This window comes from Nothoprocta perdicaria, unplaced genomic scaffold (assembly GCF_003342845.1).
Source record: "Nothoprocta perdicaria isolate Ctin4 unplaced genomic scaffold, notPer1 scaffold_464, whole genome shotgun sequence".
Classification (NCBI taxonomy): domain Eukaryota; kingdom Metazoa; phylum Chordata; class Aves; order Tinamiformes; family Tinamidae; genus Nothoprocta; species Nothoprocta perdicaria.
The window spans coordinates 126774-140117 of NW_020455715.1; the positions used below are offsets into that span (position 1 = coordinate 126774).

At 45.2% G+C, this 13344-nt stretch overlaps 1 protein-coding gene across 1 annotated transcript in view; it reads right to left on the reverse strand.

Annotated features, from left to right (window-relative positions):
- TCAF2 (TRPM8 channel associated factor 2) overlaps positions 1–12410 on the reverse strand; it is a 13171-nt gene extending 761 nt beyond the window's left edge. Inside the window, exons 1-6 of the mRNA XM_026046950.1 lie at positions 11794–12410; positions 8620–9590; positions 6581–6675; positions 5436–5649; positions 4536–4775; positions 2549–2886 (exon numbers count right to left, since the gene is read on the reverse strand). Of these exons, the coding sequence (XP_025902735.1) occupies positions 2549–2886; positions 4536–4775; positions 5436–5649; positions 6581–6675; positions 8620–9590; positions 11794–12410 (2475 nt within the window). The remainder of the gene's footprint in view (positions 1–2548; positions 2887–4535; positions 4776–5435; positions 5650–6580; positions 6676–8619; positions 9591–11793) is intronic.
- Positions 12411–13344: the final 934 nt, after the last annotated feature.

Below are 13344 nucleotides of genomic sequence, written 5' to 3' on the forward strand. Positions count from 1 at the left end.
GGGAAGGGAAGGGAAGGGAAGGGAAGGGAAGGGAAGGGAAGGGAAGGGAAGGGAAGTATTCCCACTCTGCTGGCCTGAAATGGACACAATAGGTACATTGGGGACATACGGAAATATCAACAGTCATCAGCAACCAACTATGCAAGCTCTGATTTTTGCAGAATAAAGCTTCTTGGACAGAGAAAAACCATCAGTAAAGACTCAAAAGAACCTGGACAAAAGGAGGATAAGAGAACAAGGAGTAGTCGGAAAACAGGATTGTGGGCAGATCATGTTTTGTCTAGGAACAAGAACAAAGGCTGAAGCTACTATTGTTTAAGCAACGAGTTTCAAGAGGGAGCAGAAACCTATTTTGTTGCTCAATACGAGGTTAGTATGGAAAGGTGAGTTGGAAAAACAGCAGAATATTTACTGATTATCCGTGCTAGTAGCTGCTTACCAAGCCAAAGTGCAACACACTTTGACACTAATCCTCCATCCTGCTAGAACAGCTAAGCAGTGGCAGAGGACATTTTTACATTAGGCAGAACAAGCAGGTTTTCTATCTCTGATAATCCCATGTATGCATGGAAACCCCCTAGTGCTGAGACTAGCTATGAATTAGGCAAGATTTGGGGTTAAGAAGGTTAGCGGTGACAAGAGGAGGAAGGGTCTGGTTTTGCACAAGGCCAAAAGCAGAGAGAGAAGTTACACAGAAGACTCCTCACATGTTCAGTTATATCTGGCCAGCAGAATGTAAGAGCATCTCCTAGATTCTGAGTTCAAGTATTCAGGGAGTTTCCAGCTACAAGTCACAACATGAGCAGAATTAAAACTATCCGTTCACTCCCTCACAACCAGTGTTCTATTGGAATAAAACGCAGGTACTTCTGGGGTACAACTGGATAAGTGGGGGTTATGCAACTCAGTAACATGCTGCCAAGTGCTTCTTTTGCCTAGTTTAGACAGAGCTTTGAAGGGCTATGACCTTAGTCCAAAGCAAGTTCCAGAATAGTGAGGAAGTGGAGACAAAACAGTACAGACAGGAATTGTGTTGGCTCATTTAAACCTGTACATTCCTTGGTCCAACTGATGGATTTTCTAATAGCTTTACACTCTTTTTTTCCAAGATCTGCACAACAGGATCCAGTGACCACTTTGGAGAGGTAAGTACAGTGCAAGGCTGAACCCTCACAGATGGCATGTTCCCTCACGTAATGCCAGGACCAGCTGGCACCCTGCTGCCATGCAAGTAGGAGGGTGTGGATCTCAAAGTCCTGAAGGTCAATGCAGAAGCTTTCCTGGATAAAAGGAAAGCGAAAAGCATCTAACAGGATCCAGATGTACGACTCAAAGCAACATGGAAGGTGTTCAGCTGAAGAAAACCCTATGTGGCTGAAAGGGGGAAGGTACCTGTGTTTTTCATCTGTCTACAACGCATCTCTGAGGTGTAAAGTAGAAGTTAGGTATTATGTGCACTTTCCTCTGAGGCATCCCAAGCTGCTGCCAAAGGTAAGTCAAGGTTGGAAGTTTAGCCTGGTATCATCCAACTGTCCTTTTCCACACAGGAAGGGCAATACAGAGGCCCTAAGTTATTTCCTCTGCTTAACACATCCTCTCCCAAGCAACTAAATTCAACACAGGCTAAGATATGAGACAGTCAAGGAAATGACAGCTCATTTTTTTGTATGAGGGGTAGGCTTCCTGTGCAGTGAAAACCTACCAGTAAGGAATTGGGGAGAACCTGGACAGATGGAGGACAAGAGAACAAGGAGCAGTCAGAAAACAGGAAGGAGACATTGTGATCTCTCAGCCAGATGAGGAGCTGAGGAATATCCACCTCACAGCAGTCAACAGCGTAAGTCATCGTAATGGACACTCAGCTGGAAATCTCAAATTCCAATCAGGTCAAATGCTCTCTCAACTAGAATACTGGCTGCTACAGCGAGCATGGGAAAGACTCTCTCGCACGCTTCTTGTGAGAGCACACCTTGATCTGGACAGCGCTCCTGATTTAGCGTCCTGAATGCAGTGAGGCCTCTAACTAGATTCGGAAGAGGGAGGATAACATAAACTTACACCCTCAACACTTGATGGCATATACTGGCCTCACTCAGTGTGCTGCCTCTTCTGAGCACTCTGGTCTTTCCTTTGTTTTGTAGAGGGAAGCTTAGCCATGTAACTTATCAGCACACTATTCTTCTCGAAGTTCTACAGTGCCAAAGGTTTTCTTTTTTTTTCTTTTTTTTTTTCTTTTTTTTTTTTTTTGCCAACTAGGCCAAAAATCACTGGAAATTTGCAGCAGATTAAAGAACTGTACCCATACTAGATCATTCTTTTCCCACTCTGTATGAAGAAACAATTTCTGTTTCTCCTCTAGGAAGAAAGATTAGCACTTGGGTCTCTCTCTGGGTGGCTGTGGCCAAGACTTGCAGAGAAAAGCCATTAGTGCTACACAAACTATCCATGTATCTTTCCAGTGCTTTCCATATCCAAGAAGAATCCCGCTTGCAAGCAAACAGTTGCAGTCATTAGGCACTGAGAATGAACCCACTTCTCCCCAACATACCTGCAGGTATGTCTCCAGTGCGGTCCACACTGCCCAGTCCTTTAGCTGAGCAGCCTTCTTCAGATACGCTCTTATCCTTTCCTCCCGACAATTTGGCCTCAGCGCCTTATGGGCCTGATGTCTGGGAATCCCCAGTACCTTCTCATGCACATAGACAGACCAGAGATTGCAGGTAGCTTCTGTAGTATGAGGGGGGAATTCCCATGCTTGCTGCTGTTGATTGTGTCCCAGCTCATGGATAGGACCCCAAAGACCAGTGGCTTTCATGTGCTTCATGTCTACCATCTCCTTCACCGAATCAAGGTGGCCCATGATGGGGTAGCCAGCATGCATCCAGCCTGCAGGAAAAGACAGGTACCAACACACAGCATACGTCCTTATTCCAGCACTTCTTAGGTATAAATGGCCTTCCTCCATGTCATAAATCACACCTTGTAACCATGAGTGACAATTTTTCCTTTTATGAGATTATACCACAAACTTCACTATAACAGACAGATAAATAACAGGTGTAAGGGTAACACTGAATTCTCAGTTAGGTGCAGCTTTGCCCACTCACCCAGGACAGATCTCAATTATCTCACTCTGAGCACAGAGAAGTCAGTCCAACCATGCAATAATGTAATTCGGCACTCGGCAGTGCTTGACTCTTCCTATATAAATACTGCAACTCTGCACTCCAAGAGTTAGCAGTGTGGAAGAAACTCGTGGAGATCACAGTGCTCGACATGCTTAACTTCACAGAATAGCTGTTATCTAAACAATTTATCAGCATCATGCTGGGTGAGAATTTGGCACTGCCAGGGAATTTACCCAAGTATCCTGGGTGGCTTCATCTCTGATTTGCCCTTGAGGATTCCCAAAAATTCATACAAAAGTCACCTCCCCATCTCAAATACCTTTAACGGGATGGGTTAAACAGTCCTTTACACTCAGCACAAAGGGAGCTTACGTAACTGGCTTTGACCGACGACAAAGCCTGCACACTATCCAAGTTAGAGGACATGAATCACATATTCCTTGTTGCAGGAACTATTTAAGATCTTGAGTTCCCCTCAAGGGGAAGAGCCCTACAGCAAATCCTGGCAAGTCCAAAAGTTCAAGTTCAAAAATGTGAGTGTAAACATTTGGATAATCCAAACCACAAGGGAATTTTGAGTGTGCTGACTATGGTAATTTTAACTAGCATTTTCCCAGGACAGGACAATTTAACACTCTCAGATGTGCAAATAATTCTTTCCATGTGGTCTGGCGAGGGGTTAGGACATCAGGGTTCATGCCAAGCCCTGCACTCACTGTATTTATGATTTAACCGGTTGGCTTTGAAAAATAACGGAACAAACATAGCATTGCAAGCTTCCGCATTTACCATCTAACTGACTCTAAACGAAATGCTCTTGATTTACAGCTTCAGAAGTTCAGGTGGGGATGTGCGTGAGCATCAGTGTAAAACTACAAATCAGCCTATGATAGTGATGCACAGCCTGTTTCTTCTTTGCCGTCAGCTCAGACACGTGTTTTTTGAGGCTAAGCTTTGTCCATAGTAACCCTTGCATAGCATGTCTCCAGCAGGCCATACAGCTACAACTTATTGTAAGCAAACAGTCCTGTAACTGAGGCAGGGAAAAATAGAAACCAGGTCACTATCTCCCAGATACACTGTCCCTGCAGTGCATGCAGGAGGCAGAATGAACATCTGCCTGTGGCCAAAACCACTGCAGGCAGCAGCTCTGCCTCAGAACACTCAGAGAGCAGAAAACCTGAGTGAGACGATACCAGTTTCGAAAACAGGGGGGCAAATGCAAGAGTCAATGTGTTTCACCAGATTTCTATCCTGATGGAGCAGCTCACTGTTATGCAAGTCTCGCACCCCTTATGTAAGTTTGCAGTCCAATTTTAGCACAACAGCCTCCGAGAAATAGGCACTGCTGCCAGAGGCCACTTTTTTCTGGGCTCCCTTAGAAGGCCCTGGAGCAAATATACCTACCACACGAGATCTGGACATCCGTTACAATCCTCTCCGGCCTTGGGAATTTTGTTGGAATGGCCGCCAGCGTGCTTATTGCCACCATGATCTCGTCCCACAGGCTGAGCAGTGGCTTGGGGTTCTCTATGTGGCGAATGCTGTCCGCTGGCACCGTCAGGATGAGATTCTCCACAGCCAGTTCTGCCCAGGGAGCTGGGTAATGCCGGATACAGGCCTGCCACTGTTTTTCACAGGTCTCCCCTACATTAACACAGAAAATCATCGTGGAGCACACTCCCAGAAGTCAAGCCACAGAAACATGTGCTTTAGAGGTCTCCTCAGGGCTCTTGTGTGGATAGGAGACAGAGACAGAAAAGGGCTGTCTTACAGTCAAGACACAGCAAGAGCAGATACCTACTTCCTATCTGAGAATAAGAAACAACAAACTTCTCCAGTATCTCTTAATGATCTTATTTTCTGTTCTCCAGCAGAGAGATAACAACACTGATTGTTGTTTATTCTGACAGAGGAGCAAAAGAAGATCCATACAACAAGAGAAGGGAAATCGATGGAAACACAGGAAAACCCATCAGTGGAGAGATTACTACTTACTTGCAGGGACTGGAGGTGGCCCCATATGGCAGGCATACGGCAAAGCAAATTTGGGTTTTTGCTGAAAAATGACAACTCCAACCTCTAAGAAATGTCATTTTGGACAAATGGTGCCCATTTCACGACAACCCTCTCACTTGCTTCCCACCACACGGCAGTCCCAGAGCAGTACCCAGAATTCCAGGACAAGTCAAAGGAAGACAAAACAAGAAAACTAAACCCGGGCTAAGGTCAGTGGCCCTGAAGTCACAAGAATAACGGCGTCTATGAGTAGTGCTGAGGACAAGGCCACCAAATAAACAAACCTACCGAGTTTGAAAAAAGGAGCTCTCACTGCCCCTTCTACAGTAATGGACAGTTTCCCCAGGACACTCTTTCCTGGCACTGTGATGTAAATAAGGCCACCCCAGAGGCAGGAAACAGGCTGCTTCGGGCAGGTAACATCACAGGTGCGAATCACCACTGGAGCCCGTTTCAGCTGCGCAGCGTGAGAGAGGTCATCCGTGTGACATCCAATCTGCACCTGGCAAACAGAAGGGTAAGAAGAGCTGAGCAAAGCACTCCAAGGGCAAGCTGACAGGCCACAGCACCCTGAAGCCCTTGGTGCAGGACTGTCCTTTCAGGGCACACATACGGAAGCAGCCTTCTGTCTCCAACCCTACTCAAGTTTTCAGCCTGTGGTGTGTAGAAGCAGCAAAGCAAGTGGGAAGAACAGCAAAAAATGAAGTTCAGTGCTGTCCCTGTCAATTTTCACTTCTTTTGCCTCCTTCACAGTCAGCAGAGACTGCAGTGATTTCCCTCACTAGAGCACTGTACCAATCTTCTCTTCGCTCTTCAGCAGCACTGAAGTAATACCCAAAAAGGTGAGGTGAAGAGATGGATCCTTGCTGACTTCCCTTCTTGTGCCTATTTCCTGGTAGTGATACAGTAAAACAGACAGCACGGGGCTGCAAAATCACACAGAACAACCTGAGTTAACATTGGATTTCAGCTACGTGGAGCTTTCTGAAAAAAAAAAAAAAAAAAAAAAAAATCTCCAAGGAGGTGAGCACTGGTCTTCTTTGTTCTTATATAGCAGGAGCCCAAGTAGCTAGTTTGTATGTGATCTGTATACATAAGAAGTAGGGACAGCGCCACAGAAGTACCTCACAAGACATCTGAAAACAGACAAGGCTAAGTTTCCTTATCAGAAAAGCCTATCTGAAGGGTGAAAGAAAAGCACAAATGCCTTAAGGCAGCAGCCACACTCATTTAACCAACTAGCACATGGAAACCATAACAGTAAAGAGAAGGAAACGAGAAAAGATCATAATGCACTAAAAGTGCCATAGGGTGGCAGCAGTAGGCAAGGATTGAAATGCCAAAAATAGTAAGAAAAGCCTCCTGAGTCCCTTTTTCGAGTGCTCACCTGATAAATACATCAGTGAGCAGTAGTCAAAATCAAGAAAACTCACCTGCAGACCAGCACCAACCGCCATGCAAGGGAATGTTATAAGTGCTGTGTGTCCTTCAGGGAGATAGAGACCCGTGCTCCTCCAGGCTGTCTTACCTAAAAGTTAAGACAGTCCTGAACAATCAGCACTTTTCCAGCCTAATGTCATGCATTCTGGAGGTCTCAAGCTGCAAAAAGAGAATCTCCATCCTCTCTTGCCTGGCTCTGCATTCACCTAACTGTCTAGTGTTTTACCCAACCTCTCAGAAATACATTTCTGGTTATAAAGCAAAAGGTATTCTGTGAAGAAGCCTGTTAAAAAAATGGAATGCTTGCCCACCCAAATTTGAACTTCTGAAAATGCCAAGCTTAAATGCACTTCCCAACACCTTTAAAAACATAAAAAAGAAACCAAACCCCAACACCTCCACTTGGATCCTCTCAAAGGAGAGCTCTAAGAAGGGATACATACTGCCATGATATTAAATACAGTTGCAAAGTTAATAGTCACAAATCATTTCCTAGATAACACACAGTAAAGTCATATTTTCTCTAAAGTCTGGTCAGCACAGGTTGAGGACGACACAAATTCCTATTCCTAGCAGACTGCAATTATAGTCAGAAGAGAATTGCATTTCTGTCTAAAAGCTTGATGAATTGTACTGGAATGCTGGGGTGCCCAGCTTAAGAGTTACAGCTAGGATAGGATAGACCTTTTAGGCTTTCTCCTAAGATCTCTGTGGACAGTTCTGGCACACAGTGCAAAGATGATCCATCTCTCTTGCACTGTCCAGACAAAATTCACTCACTAGTTCTCATATACATTTATGCAAGTGTATTTCAGCATAAACTGTAACAGTCCTAGAAAGAGTTGTATGGTCATAGAACACATTCATGAAAGAATGAGCCATTTTTCCCAGCAAAATATTCTTCAAGAAAAAAAGTAAATATGGCAGTATCATGTCTCACCAAATACCATGTATGTTCAAATGCCATGTTTCAGCAATTTATCTTGGTTTTGCTTGGCTTGCCCTGATAGCTTTTTTGGAATGGTGTTTAACTTTAAATTGTGGTTTGCTGGTGTTTCCTTTTTTATGTGAAACTATACAGATACCAAATAATTTCCGGCAAAAAAAAAAAAAAAAAAAAAGAAAAAACAGGAAAAAAAAAAAAAGTGTTTAATCCATTGCGTTGAATTCAATTAGTCCTAAGCATTTTTCTGTTTTTGTCCTGACTTGTAAGAGAACTGAAAACCAGTGAACAGTTGTTCTGCAACTCTTCTCTCTACATAACATCAGCACTCGGATATTGCCGCTTCAGAAGATTCTGTCCTCATTTAAATAGTTTTCCAAACAGCTCCTCTCTGAGATATTCAAATACAAAAAAATAAGGAGAATCTGTCCAGGAAAAAGCAACTTACTAGTGGAACTACCTAGCATTCAAAAATATTGTTTACACACAAGAATCTTAATAGGAATATATAGATAAAAACCCTAAGTTTAGACTTCTTATTCAGGATGTGCTTATAAAGTAACTTGCCTTTAGTGAAAACAGCTTAAGAAGTTCCCAACTTCATTCCAGACCTCCCAAACCACAATCAGTTGCTTCTTCAGTTGTGCTTACACTAATTGTGAGACTGTGCTGTAACTTGGATTGAAATTCTCTGGATCAAACATAACCTTTCGTGCCCAATTCAGATCTTTTGGGGATGGCCATCAACACTGCAGGACCAGAATTTTGAGGTAGTTTTCTCACAGAAACCATTATGTTGCACAATTCCCTTGAGGTGCCTCTATCCAGTGGTTCATCCCCTCAGTGCCCTGTAATCCAACAGAGAGGGAGCTGAACTCCCACAGGGTGTTTCAGAGCACTGCAACGGAGGTTGGCCACAACAGGAGCCTGTTTGTCCCTGCAGTGAGATCTCCTTCCTCAGAAGCCCAAAGCAAAATCATACAGGCATCCCCATATGCAGCCGTGTGAGAACAGGCAACCACGCGAGGTGAGAGCCTGCTCCCAGCAGCAGCAGCATTCCTCAAGAGGGAGGGGGGTGACGCTTCTCACCAGGGTTTGTGCCATCAATCTCCACGGTCACAGGGAGGTCATAGACCCCGCAGGCGGGTTTCTGCACTAGGGCTGCGCAGTCCGTCATGGCACAGGACAGCTCGTTTGCGATGCAGAGAAGGGCGGCCTCTTTGGAGTTGCTCTGCACAGGGCATTGCCGGCTGACGCGCGGAATGCCGCTCCGGCGGAGCACTTTGCTCAGGAGGCGGTGGAGCGAGGCGTACGCGGGGCAGCCGTCGGCTGGGATGCGCAGAAAGGCAGCACAGTCTTGTGTCAGCCTTTGCAGCCAGTCCTTCAAGGGGCCTTTGAGCTCCTCGTTCTTGTCCACGTGCCTCCAGAAAAGCGAGAGCGCCTTGCGGAAGTGGTAGTGCTCCCCGGGCGCCACGGCCGTGTATTTAGCTGCCTTGATGTTCACACCCAGAATGCTGAGCCCAAAGTGGTTGAGGATCTTGTTGCCAGGGTATTCAGCCACATCAGCTTTGCTGCGGTGCTGGGAAGCCCAGTACCAAGCCTGGCCTCCAATGAGCAGGCCGCCTCCCTCCGCCACGAAAGCATGGATCTTCTCCACCTCCCTGTCGCTGTACGAAGGGCAGCAGTAAACACTCATATCACTTGTCAGGTGTGACACCTGGAACTTCACCTCTGCATGAGGGAACAAGTTACACAGTCTCTTCAGGCTGGCATCCACGCCTACGAGCCCCTTCTTGCCCTCGTCCAGCCACTGGAGAGCGTTGAGCAGGAAGCCCGCCAGCTTTGGGGAGTGCAGCTGGCTCTCGTGAGTTGCCACCACGACGCGCCCTTTGCCGTAGCGCGCGGCGGCCATGAGGCACCGGTGCGAGCTGTCCAGGCAGAGCGGGAAGGCGAGTGCGCCGTGCACCAGCAAGCTGGAGGGCACGCCTCCCGTGGCGACATCCAGCTCTGCCACGCCACGCAGCAGGAACTCGGCATCGAGGCTGAGATTGGCATGGTGTCTACAAAACCAAGAGAGGTCAGAGTTAGCCCCGGGCCCACACACAAAAGCTGTGCTGTCTTTTACACAGAAATCTGCCTTGTCCATCCATGTTCTTCCACCCTCACCTTAGTACGTCTCATTGCCAGTTCTAGCAATTTTAGAAATGCCTTTATTTTTCCTTTTAAGGTTTCAGGTTTAAGGCTCAAATATATCTGTAAGAATCTCAGCATTCATTAAAAAAAAAAAAAAAAAAGAAGGGTCAAAAGGATGTTTCTAGGCCTGTGACTTTGAAGAACTGCTTAAAAATCCTTCTAAACACATCACAGGAGCTCAAAAATCAGAAGGCCTTTCACATATTTTAATCAGTCCCTTTAATGTTTAAACCTTGATATATGGATTGGCAAATCTCTTGTAAGGGAAACTTCATCCATTTCACCCATCCTAGAAATCATCAGCCAACAAAGCCCAAAATATTTCTCTGTGCTATTTCTTGGCTTCTATTGCTATTCAGAAATGAATAATAATAATAAGCTAGACAGATATGCATACAGACAATGAGCAATTGGAAGATGACTTAGACTCCTTATACATACTCCTCAAATTTCCATCAGTTGACCTCTATCATACAAAGTCATTTCCACATAACTCCTATATGTCACCATGGTAAATCACGTTGAATTGCTTGATTTTGCTTTGTTTATACTTTCTCTCGGTTTCGCTAGTATAGTTTTACCAAACAATTTTCTCTCTGGCATGGGAAAGCATCTTGTTACACAGTCTTTGCAGCCAGCTCAGTGAGAATAAATGATTCAGCTCTTCTGCACACCCACAGGACAGGAATTAAGAGTGCAGCTCTCATTATCAGTTTACTCCAGTCCATTACCACAGGACAGGTCTCAGGCATATGGCACAGCACCTGCATCAGACTGCAGTCTGATTTGCTGTGGATTAAGCACACACTGGCAGGAAGGACCAGATGAAGCCCTCTGTGGCTCTGGGTCAAATTGAAGCTATACTTCAATTACCTTTTAAAACAGTATTAGTTGCTATGTAACTTTTCTCTGGTGAATCTTCCATTCCTCTCCCTTTTTTTTATCTACCTGTGAACTGCAGCTGGGGAAAAGAGTCATTCAGAAAATTTTAATTAAATAACTCCTTTTTTTTTTTTTTTTTGGCTGTCCCCTAAGCAATTTTCTGAATTCAATAGCAGAGCTTTGAGCTGCCTTTACCAGGATATAAATTCAGCTTCTAGGAAGTATCAGATCCAATAATTTATTGAAGCTTAGTTTCATATATATATAAAAAAATGCCTGCGATGAAAGAAAAAAAAAAAAGCTTGTAGGTAGTTTTATTATAATTACAGCTTTCAATGCAGTGTGATGGAATTGCCACTCAGAGGAAGCAACACAGCATGCACGCTCCTCCAAGACCCCATTGAACCTCAACTCTGGAGAAAGCTGTGGCTGGTACAGCTTGGCATGCTAAATGGGGAAGAGATAGAGAAAAATGGCATCCAGCATCCTGGTGACTTGTCTGCTCTGTGATGCGGGTCACAAAGGCCCTGAATTTTATACGTGTGCTTTAGGTCCCAAAGGAGCACTCTGGAATCCCAAACCATCTTGGAGCATAGAGGTTTCCTGCCCATGGTCTGTGTCAGGTGCAGAGAAGGGATGTGGCACTGGCCCAGCCTCCTCAGCTCTGTCTTCACCCTGAGGCTTCACTCACACCAGTGAATTTCTGCAAGTAACAGGTTGAACAGGTTTAATAGCTGCCAGCCTGAGCGTGTCTCAGAAAACCAGCCAGATGTTCCATCTCAAACCTGTTTTTTAACCATGCGAAAGCCACACTTGCCCTGAATGTACAGTTCTGGGGGCAAAGGAGAGGAGTTACTCTTTGCTTCCCCAAGTTGCGGTGTGTTGCCCACAGATGCATTTGGATGTTCTCATACAGGCTGTTCTAAATCATGGCTACCCTCATTTCTTGCCCCGACTGATTTCCCAGAGCCTTCCCCAGGAACCCTGGAAGCAGTTAGAAATCACTCTTTGAGACAGGAGATAGTAAGAAGATATCTCTTAAATTTCAAGATAAAAATTGCATCCCTGTCTGCTAAAGACCCAGGATTCCTCATCATTCTCATCTAACTTGAGAATCTAGTGTAAGCATCTCACCTGTATAGCTTTATGAGCTAGTTAAATAGACATAACAGTTCAGATGATACTCACGGGACAAGTAGGGGAATCTTGGGTATCTTCTTTGAAACTTTGAAGATCCCCTTCCCCACACAGTTTCCAGTGAAATAGACACCAGCCACACTGGTCACCTGGTTCCCAGGAAATTCAAACAGCACCTTCTCCTTGCCGTGTCGACTAGCCCAGTACCAGGCCTGGCCTCCAATGAGCAAGCCCCCACCTTCCTTTACGAAGTGAATCAGGTTCTTTGCCTGGGTACTGTCATAGGCATCCATACAGTACACACCCAGAGAAGCACTGAGCTCTGCTCCAGCCTGCACTTTGGTGCCAGCCCCAAGGAGCAACTTGGAGAGGGAATCCAAATGATGATGGACCCCAACCAGCGCCCCAGGGCAAGGCTTGAGCCAGTCCACAGCATTTCTGAGGAACTGGGAGAACTTGGAGTCCTTCAAGATTCCCTCATGAGAAACAACCACCATCCGGCCCTTCCCATACTGTGAGACAGCGATCAGAACTTGTTTTTGAGGGCTCACAAGCACAGGGTAGGCATCTTTTCCAGTAAGCAGCAGCTCGCAAGGAACAAAGCCTCCGGAGAAGTCCCACGACCCAACACCATCCACTAACAGCCCATAGGCGTCAGCAAGTTTCATCTTCAGGTCACTCTATCTGGTGGAGAGAAGACCAACATTCACTACTGGATCACTTGGCTATAGAGAACTGCTATTGACAACACTACAGGGTCATTTCTTTGTTGTCTTACAGTAACTCCAAACCCAACATGAATAATTTACTGGAAGCAACTTCATAAGCACAACTTCTCAGGGATTCTTTATTATTTACTTATTATTCAGTTTTGTTAACATACTATTTACCATTAAAAAAAAAAAGACACTTATATAAGGGAAAGAGACTGATGTAACAAATTGGGCTATTCATCATGACGAAGAACCGGTAAGCTAATATGTTGCTTGGGACCTTTCCCACTTACAATTTATATGAGAGGCAGGGGTGTTAGAGACTTCAGGCATTCTGCTAGGAACTTCCTTAATAGTGGCTTACAAGGAAAGTGCCAGAAACTAAAATTGTGAAAGCAATACAAAACACAGAAGCTGCTGGAGGTAAAGAACTTATCAGCACGATAACTCCAATATGCAAATCCACTTTCTAATTGGATACATAGAGAACTACATCAACAGTTGCTCCAAGATAAGCTCCCAAAGACATGCTTTTCTACATACCTTAAGACACTGAAAGAAATGGGTATTATAAAGTACCTGGAGGGAGGGAGGAGGAGGATCAGGATAAATGATGAAGACAGTCAGCACCTCTGGAAGAACAGGGACTTGGAAAAAAGGTCTGGGAGCCAGAAATTCACTCCTTAGTTCCTTGCTCTGAATCGCCACACGATCTCAGTGAAATCATGTCCCTTCTCCGTAGCTTTGTTTCCTCACCGATGAAGTGAGGTGAACGGTGCTGACCTCAACTGCCAAGTCCTTTGAGGTCTATGGGTGAGATGTGCTCTATTTAGGCTCCCCCGGGTTGAAGCTTTGTCTTCCTCAGCAAAAACAAAACAAAATATCCTTG